The 18,004-nt window shown below is 41.6% G+C and overlaps 1 protein-coding gene across 2 annotated transcripts in view; it reads right to left on the bottom strand.

Annotated features, from left to right (window-relative positions):
- Positions 1–18,004, bottom strand: part of pstpip2 (proline-serine-threonine phosphatase interacting protein 2) — a 135,016-nt gene that overhangs the window by 28,361 nt on the left and 88,651 nt on the right. For both annotated transcript variants that reach the window (XM_043713091.2, XM_043713006.2), the window contains exon 9: positions 4,446–4,525. In XM_043713091.2, the coding sequence (XP_043569026.2) occupies positions 4,446–4,525 (80 nt within the window). The remainder of the gene's footprint in view (positions 1–4,445; positions 4,526–18,004) is intronic.

Raw genomic sequence — 18,004 nt, 5'->3', positions numbered from 1 at the left:
TGGGTCAACCCACAGCAGGTGGACTGCAGCAGTTCAAGAACGCAGTTTACCACTACACCTCAAGGGCAACTAAAGACAGGCAATAAATGCTGGCCAGTCAGCGATGCCCACATCCCACAAATAAATTTTAAAAAACTTATCATATTTATTTCCTCTCCCATTTTGACCCTTGATTATTTAGCATTTTTGGAATGTCATTAGTTTCCTTTACTGTGAAATCAAAGTATTTATTCAATTTCTTTGCTAATTCCTGCGTCGCCATTATGAGAACATAAGAAATAGGAGCAGGAGGAGGCCATCTGGCCCATCGAGCTTGCTTCGTTGATCTTCATCATTGCCTCAGCTCCACTTACCCACCCGCTTACCATAACCCTTATTTCCTTTACTGTTCAAAAATCTATCTTTCCCTTACAAAGATTCAATAAGGTAGCCTTAACTGCTTCACTGAGCAGGGAATTCCACATATTCACAACCCTTGAAATTTCTCCTCAACTCAGTCCTAAATCTGCACCCCCTAATTTTGAAGCTATGCCCCTTAGTTCTAGTTTCACCAAGGTGGTAAAAACAATGACTGCAGATGCTGGAAACCAGATTCTGGATTAGTGGTGCTGGAAGAGCACAGCAGTTCAGGCAGCATCCAAGGAGCTTCGAAATTGACGTTTCGGGCAAAAGCCCTTCATCAGGAATAAGGGTTTCACCATTCATATAATAGTCCATTTTGCTGTTATTCCTAGCAAAATGGATGACCTCATATCTACCAACATTACACTCCACCTGCAAGACTTTATTTCCCCAATCTCATTGTCTAAGGAGCCTATGCTCACTTTTACCTCTCTCTTCCTTTTCATATATTTAAAGGAGCTCTTGATCTCCATTTTCAAATTACTTGCAAGCTTACCCACAATATTTATTTTCCCAATAAAAACCCAAAGAACTGCAGATACTGTAAATCAGAAAGCTTTTCCAGCAATTTCTGTTTTTAAGCTCAGCAGGTCTGGTAGCATCCGTCGAGAGAAATCAGAGTTAATGTTTCGGGTCTGAGGAAGGGTCCCCCAACCCAAAATGTTAACTTCGATCTCTCTCTCCACAGATGTTACCAGAGCTTCTGAGATTTTCCCGCAATTGTTTTTTCATCTGTGATGCTTATTTTCTCCCTCTTTGTCATTTATTGAGTTATCTTTCATTGGTTTTGAAACATTAGCATATTGTATTTTCTTTTCTTTGAGTCTGATGCTATGCTTAACTTTCTTGCTCAACCATTATTATCCAAGAAACTTCTTTCTCACTGGGTAAACTTTATTGTGGGCCATAAATGATCTTCTGAAACATCTGCCATTCCTTTCCAAATCCATTCTAGCCAATTCAGTAATTAACTTTATATGAATTTAAATCAGTTGTTTCTGACCCAAGTTTCTCACTCTCAAATTGAATGCTAAATTTTTCCATGTTATGTTGACTGTTACCTCATACAAAGTAGGAACAGGAGTAGTTTGGCCCCTCGGGCCTGCTCCACTATTCAACAGGATCATGACTGATCTGACACATCTCACACAAGAAGGCTTATGTTAGGATGAGACGTGAAGGCTCAGTGAGGGCGCTGGAGAGTTACAAGTTAGTCAGGAAAGACCTAAAGAAAGAGCTAAGAAGAGCCAGGAAGGGACATGAGAAGTCATTGGCAGATAGCATCAAGGAAAACCCGAAAGCTTTCTGTAGGTATATCAGGAATACAAGAATGACGAGAGTAAGATTAGGGCCAATCAAGGATAGTCGTGGGAAGTTGTGCGGGGAGTCCGAGGAGACAGGGGAAGCGCAAAATGAATATTTTTAGTCAGTATAAGATAATCAGAGGGTTAGAATATAAGATAATCAGAGGGTTAGATAGGGTGGACAGGGAGAGCCCTTTTCCAAGTATCGTGACGGTGAGCACAAGGGGGCATAACTTTAAATTGAGGGGTGACAGTTATAGGACAGATGTCAGAGGTAGTTTCTTTACTCAGAGAGTAGTCAGGGTATGGAATGCTTTGCCCGCAACGGTAGTAGATTCGCCAACTTTAAGTACATTTAAGTTGTCATTGGACAAGCATATGGACGTACATGGAATAGTATAGGTTAGATGGGCTTCAGATTGGTGTGACAGATTGGCGCAACATCGAGGGCCGAAGGGCCTGTACTGCGCTGTAATGTTCTATCCACTTTCCTGCTCATTCCCCATAACCCTCGATTCTCCTACTGTTCAAGAATCTATCAATGTCAACCTTAAATGTAGACAAGCACTCTGCCCCCACAACTCTCTATGTCAAGGAGTTCCAAAGACTCTCAACCCTCAGACAGGAAATTCCTCCTCATCTTAGTTTTAAATTGGTGTCCCTTTATTTTAAAACTATACCTTAAGGGATCTTGAGTCTGAGATTACTTATTAAAAACTTGCTTCATTGCCGATTACTAGAACTAAAATAGCCTAATCCCTGATTGGATCCCCAACATATTGCTCTAAGAAACTGTCCAAACTACAATCTATGAATTATTAATCATGGCTTTCTCTGCCATTATATCTATACCAATCTCCATGAATATTAATGTCATCCATGATTAACGTACTGCCTTTTTTTTAACCAGTGAACAGTCTACTCCAATCAACTTTTGTAAGTTCCCATCTTATATCATCAAAATTTGCCTTACTTGAATTAAGAATTTTAATTTGTATACAAGGCACATCCTTTTCCATAACTATTTTAAAACTAAGAGAATTATGGTTACTGGTCCCAAAGTGTACTCCCACTAACACTCCAGTCACTTGCCCTGCCTTATTTCCCAGGAGATCAAATTATGCTCCTTCTCTAGTAGGTACATCTACATATTGATAAAGAAAAAAAAGAACACATTTAACAAATTTCTCACCATCCAAACCCTTAACACCACAGCAATCCCCAACTATTACAAGTCTATTAATCTTACATATATCTGAGACCTCTCTACGTATTTGCTTCTCTGTTTCCTGTTGATTGTTAGGGGTGCCTATAGTACAATCCCGTCACCTCGTTTCTATTTCTGAGTTCCATATAGCTTCACTCAATGATCCTCAGTGACTCCAACTGCCTCTGCAGCCAATCCAAACGATCTGATATGAGACAGATCCAAACATACTTCTTGCAGACATAGACTCTAGGGACAGTCAACTGTTCTCTAATCTCCCACACCTGACAGGAGCAGCATTCCAATCCATTGACTGCCATAATTTCCTCTTAAAAATTTGCTAACGTAGACATGTCTAAAAAGACCTACACTTTTCTCAAATCCAGTGTTTGCAGAATGATTGCTGCTGACACTCAATACAGGGAGAACTTAAAGCCTTTATTTGACATTATAATACCTAAAAGAAGAAGCTCTAAATGCAACTTTTTTTTTACAAAGTCTGCCCTTCCAATACTCTCAGTTTTTAATTTTGATTTTAAGCGTTCTGTAATAGCTGTAAGATCATATATATCAACCTATATTTTCGTGCCATTATTTCATTTATTTTGTTCCGGAAACAAGATACATTCAGGTAAAGGGTCATTAATGTGCATTTTTACTATTTTTAACTTCTGTGATCCCATTTGCTACTTTTTAAAAATGTTTTTTATCCCTTCCTGTTCCATTGTGGGTACCAATATCCAAATAGCTGCCCTGTAGTGCTATTATATCCTCTTGCTTTGTCAGCCTACATCTCCCCTCTCCTAAACCCTCCCCGTCCAATTAGTTTAAAGCCCTCTCTATGACCCTAGTTATTAAATTCAACAGGACATTGGCCTCAGCACTGTTTAAGTGAAGCATATCCCACTCCTTAACCGCTCCCTTTGACCCTTGCACTAGTGGCAGTGCCCGTTGATCTGAAACCCATGTTTCCCACACCAGAATCAGAGTCATACCTTTAACTCCTTGACTTTATTTACCCAATGCCAGTTTGCTCATGGCTCAGATAGTAAGTCTGAGATTATTACCTTGGAGGTTCTGCTTTCTAATTCAGCTCCTAAATGTTCAAAATCTTTCAGCAGAACCTTCTTCCCAGATCTATTAATGTCATTAGTATCTACATGGACAATGACAACTGGATCTCTACCCCTAACCCCTCCCTCCATTCCAAGTTGCTCTCCAGCCTTAAGGAGATGACTTGGCACAGTGCAGGCAACACAGCCTTCAGGATTGTGCTCACAGCTGCAATGAACAGTATTTAACTCCTCTTCAGAATCGCTGGCAAAAGTTGCCTTAAAAAAGTATAAATATTCAGCATTATTGGTGAAATAAAAAAACGTGATATCAATTTTTTATCTCACTATATATTGTAGTCAATAACAGTTATCCAGATTTGGAGTTTGGATTAGCTTAATCCAATTTGAAAGTCAATTGAATCTCTCTGGACTGCATGTGATATTCAATGTTGTCTTGGTATGTCCACTTACACCTACCTCACACGTCCTGATGTGTTCACTTTGCCACTCCTCCCGGATTTTCTCCAGCGTCAAAACATTCTGTTGGTATGTTCGATCTATAAGGTGGGAAAACAGGATTCAAAATTTTTGGGTGAAGCATTAAGGAGACTAAGCCTATAAACTAGACCAAATGGGAGAAAGTGAGGACTGCAGATGCTTGAGATCAGGGTCAAAAAGTGTGGTGAACATTCCTGATGAAGGGCTTATGTTCGAAACGTCGGCTCTCCTGCTTCTCAGATGCTGCCTAAATGGCTGTGCTTTCCTAGCACCACACTTTTTGATTATAAACAAGGCCACTAGGTAATCCAGTGGAAAACAGAATACTGTGGATGCTGTCAATCTGAAATAAGAACATTACTGAGTTTTGCAACTTCCGATCACGAATTCCGTCCTCCACTATCCTTACATTCCCTCCATATCTTGCTTATGTTTTATTGACTTTGCTGTCAGCAAAATGGACTCATTTTCTTCTTTTCAACCTTCATTACACTTCGTTGACCATCTCTATTTCTCCTTTACCACCATCAGCACTGTGCTTGCCTTTTGCTTTGGGCAGTTTCACAATCTGTTGCTCTTGCTCCTGCTCTCCCTCTCTCGCCTTTCATAAACAGCACCATTATCCAGACCCCAAAACAAAAATATCCAAACACTGCAGATGCTGAAAACTTTAAACAGACACAGCAAATACTCAGCAATAAGTCAGGCAGTATCTGTGGAGAGAGAAACAGAGTTAACGTTTCAGATTCATATCATTCCTGCAGCAGTGTATGGATGGCTCAAACTCAGGAGGCCAAACTGACAATTTCCTTCTGGAAGTAACGATGTATCTACCCAGAAGGAGACATATTTAAACGACATGCAAACAACAGAAATACAAAAGCAGCTCCCAAATTTTTTTTTTGTCATTTATAGGATTACAACATTTAAGTAAAACTTCCTCAGAACTGAAGATGAGTCACTGGACCTGAACCATTAACTCTGCTTTCTCTCCATAGATGCTGCCAAACCTGCTGAGTTTTCCAGCATTTTGTGTTTTTGCTTCAGATTTTCAGCATGTGCAGTTCTTTGGTTGTTTTGTTAAGCCTTACAGGATCCTCCCATTGTCCTTTCTTAAATATGAAAACTTGACTATGGGTCTCTCGATTTCACTTTCAGGGGTTCACCTCATAAAGGTAACAACTCTAATACTTGTAACATTCTAATTGTTGCATATTTATGTGCCTATTTTTTTCACTTTCACCTGTAAAACTTTCAAATGTTCCTCTGCTGCCTTGCATACTCCTGTGAGTCTTCCCAGAAAGAGGACATATAACCCAATATTGAGGATTTGACTTTTTAGTTCAAGACCTTCTCCCTAAACAATTTTATTGGACCTCTAATCTCATGAACATAAACCAATTCAAATGGACTAAGTTCAGTAAATTGCTTTGGGGAATCTTTGGTAACAAATAGTAAGAAATCTAAACCTTAGTCCCAATCCTGTGGGTATTCAGTACAATATGCCTAAATCATGGTTTTGAGAGACTGATGATATTCAATTGACTTCAATTGTGTTTTAACCTAAACTGTTAATGATTTCCTGAAAAACTTTATAAATCACACAACACCAGGTTACAGTCCAACAGGTTTATTTGAAAGCACCGGCATTCAGAGCGCCGCTCCTTCACCAGGTGGTTGTGGAGGTTAAGACTATGCTCACAGAATTTATTGCCAAAGGAGTCCAGTGTCATGGCGTTGTGATGCAGTAAACAATCTTAGATTAAAACTTTCATAATTAATAATGGGATATGCTGGTCTCTGTTCTTTGAAATGTAAATCCCAGAACTTCTTTTAAATTACATTTTCAAGGTAGCTCAGGTTTTAAACAATACGTGTGAAGTCTGTCTGTGCCCCAATGCTATGTCAGATTGACAAACCCTTTGTACAATTTTACAGAGTTTTACATGGATTCATGCAATTTTTGAGCAAATTAAAATGTAATTCTGCGAAAACAAATTCACCCCATAATGAATTTAGGAACGACAGATTGAGTGCGCATGTGATAGAATGTGTGTGTGTGTGTGTGGAAAATATGTATTTGCACATGAGAGAAAGGGGGTCTGCGTGTGTGGGTGTGTGAGTATGTAGGGGTGCATGTGTGTGCATGCGTTTGTGTATATCATGCAGTGGGGTCACCTGTGGTATGGCATGTTAGAACTGATCAGATTGTATCGCAAATGATGGCCAAAAACAATTAAAAATACTTCATCAATGTTTTCACTACTACCCTAGCTGTAAATATCCTTAAAGAAATTGGGTTGTCACATCCATGACTGTAAAGGATATACTAACATCCTACTTTTGTTTTTGGTAATGACCCGATACAATCCACTAACACTCAGCTAAATGATTCTTCAAAAACTGGTATGGGTATCAAAGGTGCCAGTGTGATTACATGTTGAAATTTTCCTACCTCCTGACATGTTTTACAGAACTGGCTACATCTTTATGAAGTCTTGGCCATTTAAAATTATCTGCTTTTTCCGTATTCCCCTATATCCTGTCATAGGAATTTCATGTACTATGGACAATATCTCCCTAAGAAATCTGGATGACACCACTATCTGATGAACAACTCTCCGTTCTTCATCTGCAGATATGAGAGGATGTCTCCATTTCCTCATCAGTACTCTGTTTTTAAACGAATAGCACTCTGAAACTCCTCAGCCTCAGCTTCAAGATGAGCTCTCTGTACGGATTTATTTAAAACAATCTGCTTCCTGGGACTCAATAAATAAAGGCATGCCTGTTACCTCGTTTGAATGATCCCACATTCTTCAAGAGAGTTTTAGATACCCTAGCATCTGCTGATGGTATTACTGTGACCTCTGATAACAGATATAATCAATCTATTTATTATCTTTCAAAATTTTAGATATTCTGGAAAGATCTCCTGCTGATTAGAAGCTAGCAGATATCACCACACAATTTAAACTGATGGCAAGAAAGAAACAGGGAGCTTCAAACCTGTGAACCTTACATCAATTGTAGAGAAATTCTTGAATGTATTATAACGGATGAGATAAATAGATACTTTCAATCACAATGATCTGATTGGGCATAGTCAGCCCGGATTTGCAAATGGGAAATCGTGATTGAAGAACCTGTTGGATTTTTTTTGATGATTTTTCCTAACAAAATTGAAGGGAAATTGATGGATGTAGTAGAAATGGATTGTCAGAAGGCTTTTGATAATGTCCTCCCTACATGAGCTGGGTGAGCAAAATCAAAGCACATCAGATAGCAAGTGATGGATCCACAAGATGGAAAGCAGAATTGGAATAAATAAGTCATTATCATGTTGGCAGATTGTGACTAGTGGGTACTGAAGGACCAGTACTTAATTCACAATATATATATCTGTATAAAATTTATCTTGAGGTGGGGTCCAATGTAATATTTCCAAATTTTCAAATGATACAAACCTAATGTGTTTTGTGAGGAAAATGTATAGAATCTTGGACAAGCTTAGTGAATGGGTTGCCGATGAAATATAATGTGGAAAATCTGATGTCATCCAATTTGGTAGGAGAATCAGATGACAGAGTTTATTTTTAAGTGGTAAGAGGTTGAAAAGTGCAGATATACAAAAGGGACCAATGTGTCCTTATTGATAAGTCACTGAAGGCTAACAAGTGGGTGGGAAAGGAATGTTAGCCATTTGAGTACAGGAGTATAGAAGTCTTGCTTTAATTGTATAGGAGCTTGGTTATCATAAAATCCCTACAGTGTAGAAACAGGCCATTTGGCCCAACAAGTCCACACCAACTCTCCAAAGAGCTTTTCGCCCAGACCCATCCGCTTACCTTATCCCCGTAACCCTGCATTTCCCATGGCCGATCCACCTACCCTGCATATCTTGGACTGTGGGAGGAAACCAGAGCATCCAGAGGAAACTCACGCAGACACAGGGAGAATGTGCAAACTCCATATTGACAGACGATCGAGGCTGGGATTAGAATTAGAATTAGAATCCCTACAGTGTGGAAACAGGCCATTTGGCTCAACAAGTTCACACCGACCCACTGAAGAGTATTCCACCCAGACCCATTCCCCTATACCTTTTACTCTACATTTCCCCTGACTAATGCACCTAGCCTACACATCCCTGAAAACTATGGGCAATTTAGTTTGGCCAATTCACCTTATTGGCACATCTTTGGATTGTGGGAGGAAACCCACACAGACACGGGGAGAATGTGCAAACTCCACACAGACAGTCGCCAGAGGCTGAAATCGAACCCAGGTCCCTGGTGCTGGGAGGCAACATGTTAACCACTGAACCACGGTTCTGCCCTATTGAACCGCCATTACACTTGCTGGACAGTATTGACATTTGTTTACATAGGTGAGTTTATAGCAGACACAATAAAATGTGTTGTGTACTTCAGTTAGATTATGAAAATTATTAGTTAGTCTTCATCTGGAGTACTATAGGCAGTTTTTTGTCTCCTAATCTCAGGAAAGATAATATTGCCACAGAGGGACTGCAGCAAAGGGTCATCAAACCTATTCCTAGATGGTGGTGCTGTCCCATGACAGAAATTGAGCAAATTGATTGACTGATTAATTAATTTATTTATTGTCATGTGTCCTGAAGTACAGTGAAAAGTTTTGTTTACGATCAGTACAGGCAGATCAAGGATGTACAGATCAAAAAGACTTAGACAGAGGCATGCAGGTTACATTGCACAGGGCATGTGCGAGGCAAGATGAACATTAGCATGGTCAGCATTATTTGAGGCTAGACAGTCCATTCATCAGTCTAATAATAGGTGGGAAGAAGCTGTTCCTGAACCTGCTGGTGCATGTGTTCAGACTTCTGTATTTTCTGCCTGACGGAAGTGGTTGTAGGAGATCATTACCACGGTGCGGTGGGTCTTTGATGATGTTGGCAACCTTTCTGCAGCAAAGAGCCATTTAAGTGGAGTCCATGGATGGAAGATTGATGACCTGGGCTGTGCACACAACCTTCTGTAGTTTCTTATGGTCCTGGGCAGAGCGGTTGCCAAATCAGGCCATTAGGCATCCAGACAGTGTGCTTTCAATGATACATCTGTAAAGGTTGGCAAGAATCCTTATGGACATGTCAAATTTCCTGAGGAAGAAGAGGCATTGGTATGTCTTCTCGAATGTCGCATCTACATGGGAGGTCCAGGATAGGTTGTCTGTTATCGTCACTCTGAAGAACTTGACACTCTCAACCCTGTCTACCTCTGCTCTGTTGACATAGATAGGGGTGTGGTATCCTCCTTTCTTTCTGAAATCAATAATCACTTCTTTAGTTTTGCCGACGTAGAGAGAGAGGTTGCTCTCATTGCACCATGTCACCAAGCCCTCTGTCTCCATTCTGCATTTCTGTACTTCAGTTAGATTATGAAAATTATTAGTTAGTCTTCATCTGGAGTACCATAGGCAGTTTTTTGTCTCCTAATCTCAGGAAAGATAATATTGCCACAGAGGGACTGCAGCAAGGGTCATCAAACCTATTCCTAGGATGGTGGAGCTGTCCCATGACAGAAATTGAGCAAATTGATTGACTGATTAATTAATCGTTGTTATCGTTGTTAGATATCTGTCCTACTACGGTGGTGTTATCAGCAAACGTATAGATGGTGTTTGTTCGGAATTTGGCAACACAGTCGTGGGTGTACAAGGAGTACAGTAGGGGGCTGAGGATGCATCCTTGAGGGGCTCCAGTGTTGAGGGTTATTGAGGAGGAGGAGCAGTGGTCTACCTTCACTGATTGCAGCCTGTGGGTCAGAAAGCTGAGGATCCAGTTGCAGAGGGCAGAACCAAGACCAAGGTCATGGAGTTTTGAGATCAGTCTGGAGGGGATAATGGTGTTGAAGCCGTAGTCAATAAACAGGAATCTGACGTAGGTGAACTTGTTATCCAGATAATTCAGAGACCTGTATTCTCCACTGTTTCATAGAATGTGAGGTAATCTCAAAGAAACCTAGAAGATACTTAACTGCATCTATGCTGTCTAGCCCTTTGAAGATATTTCCCAGGTTTGGATGTCTAAAATTAGGGGGCACAATTTAAAAATAAGTGGATTATCATTTAAGACAGAGAATCTTTGGAATTGTCTACCCCAGAGGACCAATGTTCATATGGAGCTGCACACACATGGCAATCTGCACCACATGCCTATTGTTGCATGACATCTGATTCTGGAAGAAGTCTTTGCTGTGCATGGACTTCAGGAGCCTGGCGAAAACTCAAGGGAACGCTGCAGAGCGTTGTAAACTTACTCAAAGTCTGAGCTTTCAAAACAGAGACTGATAAATTTCTGATTATCAGTGGTGGAAAGGGTTATGGGGATAATGTTTGTAAAAGGTGTTGAAGTGTTCAGTCAGCCACGAGTCTATTGATTGGTGGAGCAGGCTTGATGGGCTGAATGGTCTATTGTTGTGCCAATGTTCCTAGGAAATGCAAGAACTGTTCCTTTTCATCATAATGATCAAAATAGAAAAGGATTGGAAACAGTCTGAAGAAAAATTACAAAGAAGCAAAATTTCTTCTGGGTGGTTTCACTACAGGTAGTGCCAATAAATAAGCCATTCTGACGTTACAAAAAGCAACTTTACTTGAATGTGCGAGCATGCAAAGAGCCCACATGCATCATAAACCAAATGCAAATCATTTTGCAGGAAAACATTTGTTGATTAAGGGCTCAGCCGAGCTGTACAAAGGAAGAGAGTCAAAGATAACCCCAGTCTGTAATGAGTTAGCTTACACTGCAGGACCACTGACCTGGTTAGAGGTAGTGGGGAGAAAGTGACTTGCATTCCACTCCTAATCACTATTGAGCAAATTCTGGGGAGGTGTATTTTTGCTTTGTGAGTCATTGCTCTATTCTAGTTCCATTTAGCTAATAGTTTAGTCTGTGACTTGAATTTGAGAGAGTGTTTTCAGGATGTGTGGACATTTATTGACCCACATGCTGGCAGAGAGCAGGCATATTGCAGGATGAAAGGGTCCCTCATATCACCCTATTTTTGTATTTGAAAACTAGTGCTTACCCAAAGTGAGAGCTAAAGCGTGATATATCACTAGAATTCAACTGGAGAGGGGGAATCATGTGTTTAGTCTACCTTTGATACCCATTTGCTCAGCGACTAATTAGCCTAGAATGTAATAAAGCGCATGTTGTAGTATGTCATTCAGAAGCCTTTTGAAAGTCTGGGTATTCTATTTCAAATGGGTTCAGTCTTAGCAAATTCTCTGAGGTTAGACATCTGCCATTTATTATGTTTCTTGCCCATTCTGTTTCCTGTTACTTACTCTATAACTTTTGCAATCTTTCAAGGTCAGGTTAAGGAATCATAGCTGTCAGAGCCCTTTATGAATACAGAAACAACTTGAACATCGGAAGCACATCTTCCAATTTAATCTGTCTAATATTATAGCTGCAGCAAACGTCAGAGTAGCCACAATGGGCTGAACCTTGTGGGTTTTTTTGGCAAAGTCTAAGTTAGATTTCTTTAGGCTAATAAGTTAGATCTGATCAGATAGTATCCCAAATGATAGCCAATAACAATTAAAAATAATTAACAATTTTAAGGCTTTTCATCACGAGGTCTTGTTTTCTCATTCCATCTTACCCAACTGACCTCATTAATTACCTACCTACATATGATTTCCATTTTATTTTACCTCATGCTGTTCCCACAACATTTGCCATTCAGAGGGTATCCACCAAAATACCACATCCCTTGAGTCCCCAACATCTTTAAAACACCACTGTGTGTTCGCATATGCACTGGTAATCCACAGCCGCCCTGTTTGGGCACACAGTTACAACATGTTGGAGAAGAGGATTTTCCGACAATAAACTGGAGGATTTGGTTGATGGGGTGGCACAAAGGGGAGGAGTCCTCCTCCTGGAGGACAAGCAGAGGAGGCCATGCCACTGTGTTCTGTGTGTGCGCGCGTGTGCGTGTGCCCTTCAGCAGGGCGTTGTACTGGGAGGAAGAGAAGGAAGAGAACATATTGTGATCACTTTTGGTGGCACAGGTAAATAAGGCTTTTTTTGAACATTCATGTACACAGTTCTGTTTACATTCTCCTGCTTGCAGGTGAAGACCAAGAGACCCAAGTCCCACCAAGTGAGTAAATACCACTCTGCCATTTTCCCATTAAACCTGCTCCCCGTCTCAATCATTGCACAGCACTTCTAACCACTGGCTGGATGCCTTCTCTCTCATTTGCTTTATCTCTCTTCTGTTGCAGGTTCTACAAGCCTCCCCATGATACTTACGTAGAAATGGAAGGCACAAGAAGGACCACCCTAGAGGGCATATTTTTAAGGTGAAAGGAAAAAGATTTAAAAGGGACCTGAGGGACAACTTTTTTACACAGAGAGGGTGCCTCATACGTGGCATGAACTTCCAGTGCAAATGGAAGGCATTTTAAATTACAATATTTAAAAAAAGACATTTGGACAGGTTCACGAATAGGAAAAGTGTAGAGGGATAAGGGCCAAATGCAGGAAAGTGGGACTAGTTTAGTTTTGGAAGCTTGATCAGCATGGACAAAATTGGACCAAAGAGGCTGTATGAATTTATGACCCAACCCCTCAATTGTTTTGAGCAGACTGTCCTGAGTAGGACATGTCCAGACCCCTGATTGGTGCCTAAATATTTCCCCATTTACCAGCACTATCCACAAAACCCTACTGTAGAGCCAATGGACTGACCATGCCCCAATCCTTAGACTTGAGAGGCCCAGAATAAGACTTTCCCGACCAGACACCTGACCGTGTGCAGTGCCCTTGACTGGTCTGGAAGGTTGTACTTGTCTTTGCCTTACCCACCTTCCCAAATCCCTACTTCCACACTCCCCACTTCCCCTTTCATAGCTCCCCCTCCTCACACAACGCTCTTTAATCTCCCATGTACTCCAGCCTTCTCCCTTGTACAGCTGTGAGGGTGAGGTGGAGGACAGCTCTACAGTTTCTGTCCTACCCTACTGGCATGGGTGACTCCCTCACCTTCACAGGTTTGGACTCATGGAAATTTTCAAACTTCAAAATGGTTCACAAAGGGGGAAGGCTTTGGAAAACAATCTCAAGACACCTTTGCTCAGGTATCCCATAGAAGACTAATGAACAAAGTCAGAAAGTAGAGTTGGGACACAAGTGAAAGAATTGATTGACAGCTGAATTCAGACAGAAAGCTTGGAGTTGGAGTAAAGGGTTGTTATGCAGAAGGTGCAAGTGCTATTCCACAAGGATCAATGCTGGGACCACTGGGGACCAAATTCACAGTTTGGATGATGGAATCAAAAACACAACTTATATGCACTTGACCCCCAACGTGGGGGTGATGCCCTCAATACTGAGAAGCACCAGAGTGCATGATTTTCTTTCCATGGCCCTGCTTTGTTGCTTTATCCATGGCAATGCCTCAAATGCCTTTTCTCCTGGCATATAAATTGTAGTGAGCATTTGAAAATTGGCATTCTAGTATTTGTCCTGATAAGCAATTGACAAAAACCTTTGGAAAATGTTCCTCTTTCAACAATATTCAAGTTCAACTCTCCAGGCAACATTTTTTAAAAGTATTAATTTGCAAGTAGAAAGTTACCCGAGTGGCATATTTCATCTTGCTGCAGTTATGCCATTAGCAATGTTGCAAAGTACAGCTCTGTGGGAGGGCAGCAGTAGGCCATGACTTTCACTGAACTACAGGAGAGGCTCAATAGACTGGGGCCACTTTTCCTGGAGTGTCAGAGGCTCAGAGGTGACCTTATAGAGGTTTATAAAATCATGAAGGGGCATAGATTGAGTGAACAGCCAAGGTCTTTTCCCAAGGGTAGTGGAATCCAAAACTAGACAGCACAGATTTAAGGTGAGAGGGGAAAGATTTAAAAAGGGACCTAAGGGGCAATATTTTCACACAGAGGGTGGTGCATGTATGGAATGAACTGCGAGAGGTGGTGGTGGAGGCTGGTACAATTGCAACATTTAAAAAGCATCTGGATAGGTATGTGAATAGGAAGGGTTGAGAGAGATATGGGCCAAGTATTGGCAAATGGGACTAGAATACATTGGAAATCTGGTTGGCATGGAAGAGTTGGACCAAAAGGTGCCTTTCCATGCTGTATGTCTCTATAACTCTGAGTCCTCTCAGAACTGCTCATGCCTGCTACTGTACCCCATGGCTGGGAGATCTGTACTGTGCAGCCAAGTAATTCCACTTTCTGAATTAGGAACTTCAAGATTGAATAGCCTAGCAGACTGGGAGGCTTGACTCAAGGAACGAGTGTATTATAAAATCAATTAGTTTGCCACTGAGGTTTGACAGTGCACATCCTGGATCTTCAGTCCTCATTAATTTATGTTATTTCTTAGTTTTGAGCTGAGCGATCCATCTTCGGGATTGGTTGCTCACTGACCAGGTTTTAAAATTCAGAATTAAAAGTGAAAAGAGGATGTGTCCATGTGAAAAATGATCTATTCAAGTGTTTGCAGAAGAGGTCCATTTTCTAGACAAGATCATTCAACACGCATCTGCATCACTTTTCCAAATGTCAAGCATTATTTTAGACCAGTGATCAGACAGACAGACGAGGGGAGAGGCCATTTTGGATTTGGTGCTCGGCAACGAGCCAGGACAGGTGTCCTATCTTGCGGTGGGAGAGCATAGAACATAGAACATAGAAAAATACAGCGCAGTACAGGCCCTTTGGCCCTCGATGTTGCGCCGATCCAAGCCCATATAACCTACACTAGCCCACTATCGTCCATATGCCTATCCAATGCCCGTTTAAATGCCCATAAAGAGGGAGAGTCCACACTGCTACTGGCAGGGCATTCCATGAACTCACGACTCACTGAAAGTGACTCACTTTGGTGAAAGTGATCACAACTGCCTCACATTTAGCATAGCCTTGAAGAGTGAAATCAGCAATTACCAAGAGAAGATATTTAATTGGGGAAAAGGAAATTATGACACTATCAGGCAGGAGTTGGGAAGTACAGACTGGGAGCAATTGTTCCACAGAAAGGGCACAGCAGACATGGAGACTATTTAAGGAGCAGTTGTTGTGAGTGATGCACGAATTTGTTCCTCTGAGACAGGTAAGAAGGGGGTAAGATTAAGGAACCTTGGATGACAAGAACAGAGGAACTTCTCTTCAAAAGGAAGAAGGCAGCTTAAGTAAGGTGGAGGAAGCAGAGATATAGCACAGCTTTAAGGGATTACAGTCTTGCTAGAAAGGAGCTCAGAAACGGACTGAGGAGAGCCAGGAGGGAGCACGAAAAAGGCTTGGCAAGAAGGATTAGGGAGAACGCAAAGGCATTTTACTCATACGTGAGGAATAAGGGAATGATCAGGGAGAAGGTAAGGCCAATCAGGAATAGTGGAGGGAACTTGTGCATGGAGTCTGAGCAAACAAGGGACTTGTTGTAAATGAAAACTTACAGGAGCTGGGATACAGTCTTGACCAGATCAAAATTGATGAAGTTGATGTGCTAGAAATTTTGGAAAACATTAAGATTGATCCTAGGCTACTCCGGGAAGTGAGAAAGGAGGTTGCTAAGCCGCAGGCGAGGATATTTGCCTCCTCACTCTCCATGGGAGTCATACTGGAGGATCGGAAGGAATGTTGTTCCTCTTTTCAAGAAGGGTAATAGGGAAATCCCTGGCAATTACCGACTAGTCAGTCGTACGTCTGTGGTCAGCAAAGTTTTGGAAACAATTCTGAGGGATAGGATTTATGACTATTTGGCAAAGCATAGTGTGATTAAATGTAGTCAGCATGGCTTTATGAGGGGCAGGTCATGGCTCACAAATCTTATTGAGTTCTTTGAGGAGATGTCAAGACAGGTTGACGATGGTCGAGCAGTGGATGTGGTGTATATGGACTTCAGCAAGGCATTTGATAAGGTTCCCCATAGTAGGCTCATTCTTAAGTCAGGGAGTATGGGATACAGGGAGATTTGGCTATCTGGATTCAGAATTGGATGGCTGACAGAAGGCAGAGAGTAGTTGAAGATGGAAAGTATTCTGCCTGGAGGTCAGTGTTGAGTGGGGTCCTGCAGGGCTCTGTTCTTGGGCCTCTGCTCTTTGTAGTTTTTATAAATGACTTGGATAAGGAGGTTGAGGTGTGGATTAGTAAATTTGCAGATGACACAAAAGTTGGATGTGTCGTCGATAGTATAGAGGGCTACTGCTGGCTGCAGCGCAACAGACAGGATGCAGAGCTGGGCTGAGAAATGGCAGATGGAGTTCAACCTGGATAAATGCGAAGTGACGCATTTTGGAAGGTCGAACTTGAATGCTGAATATAGAATTAAAGACAGGATTCTTGGCAGTGTGGAGGAACAGAGGGATCTGTGTGTGCAGGTACATAGATCCCTCAAAGTTGCCACCCAAGTAGATAGGGTTGTAAAGAAAGCATATGGCGTTTTGGCTTTCATTAACAGGGGGATCGAGTTTGAGAGCAGTGAGGTTTTGCTGCAGCTGTACAAGTCCCTGGTGAGACCACACTTGGAATATTGTGTCCAGTTCTGGTCACCCTACTATAGGAAAGATACAGAGGCTTTGGAGAGGGTGCAAAGAAGGTTTACCAGGATGCTGCCTGGACTGGAGGGCTTGCCTTATGAAGAAAGGTTGAATAAGCTCGGACTTTTCTCTCTGAAGAGAAGGAGGAAGAGAGGAGGCCTGATTGAAGTATACAAAATACTGAGTGGAATAGATTGAGTCAATAGCCAGAGACTCTTACCCAGGGCAGGATTGACTGGTATGAGAAGTTATATTTGAAGATATCAGGAGGAAGGTATAAAGGAGACGTCAGAGGTACATTCTTTACAGAGAGAGGTGTGAATTCATGGAATGCTTTGCCAGCGGTGGTGGTGGAAGCAGAGCCATTTGGGATATTTAAGGGACTGCTAGATATGCACAAGGATAGCAGTGAGTTGAGGAGTGTATAGGTTAAGTTACTGTATTTTACATTAGGATGTAATTTACAAATTCGGTATTTACGAATGAGAGGGACCGTATTGTTGAAGAGGAGAGTGTGAAACGGACTGGTAAGCTAGAAGAGATACATGTTAGGAAGGAAGATGTGTTGGACATTTTGAACAACTTGAGGATAGACAAGTCCCCCGGGCCTGATGGGATATATCCTAGGATTATGTGGGAAGCAAGAGAGGAAATTGCAGTACCGTTGGCAATGATCTTTTCATCTTCACTGTCAACGGGGGTGGTACCAGGGGACTGGAGAGTGGCGAATGTTGTGCCCCTGTTCAAAAAAGGGAATAGGGATAACCCCGGGAATTACAGACCAGTTAGTCTTACTTCGGTGGTAGGTAAAGTAATGGAAAGGGTACTGAGGGATAGGATTTATTAGTATCTGGAAAGATACTGCTTGATTAGGGACAGCCAGCATGGATTTGTGAAGGGTAGGTCTTGCCTTACAAGTCTGATTGAATTCTTTGAAGAGGTGACCAAGCATGTGGATGAGGGTAGAGCAGTGGATGTAGT

Source organism: Chiloscyllium plagiosum, unplaced genomic scaffold, assembly GCF_037043375.1.
Source record: "Chiloscyllium plagiosum isolate Xiang-an unplaced genomic scaffold, Cpla_swu_hap1 HiC_scaffold_1, whole genome shotgun sequence".
Classification (NCBI taxonomy): domain Eukaryota; kingdom Metazoa; phylum Chordata; class Chondrichthyes; order Orectolobiformes; family Hemiscylliidae; genus Chiloscyllium; species Chiloscyllium plagiosum.
The sequence above is the reverse complement of the archived record's forward strand: the minus strand, read 5'-3'. Positions and strand labels throughout refer to the sequence as shown.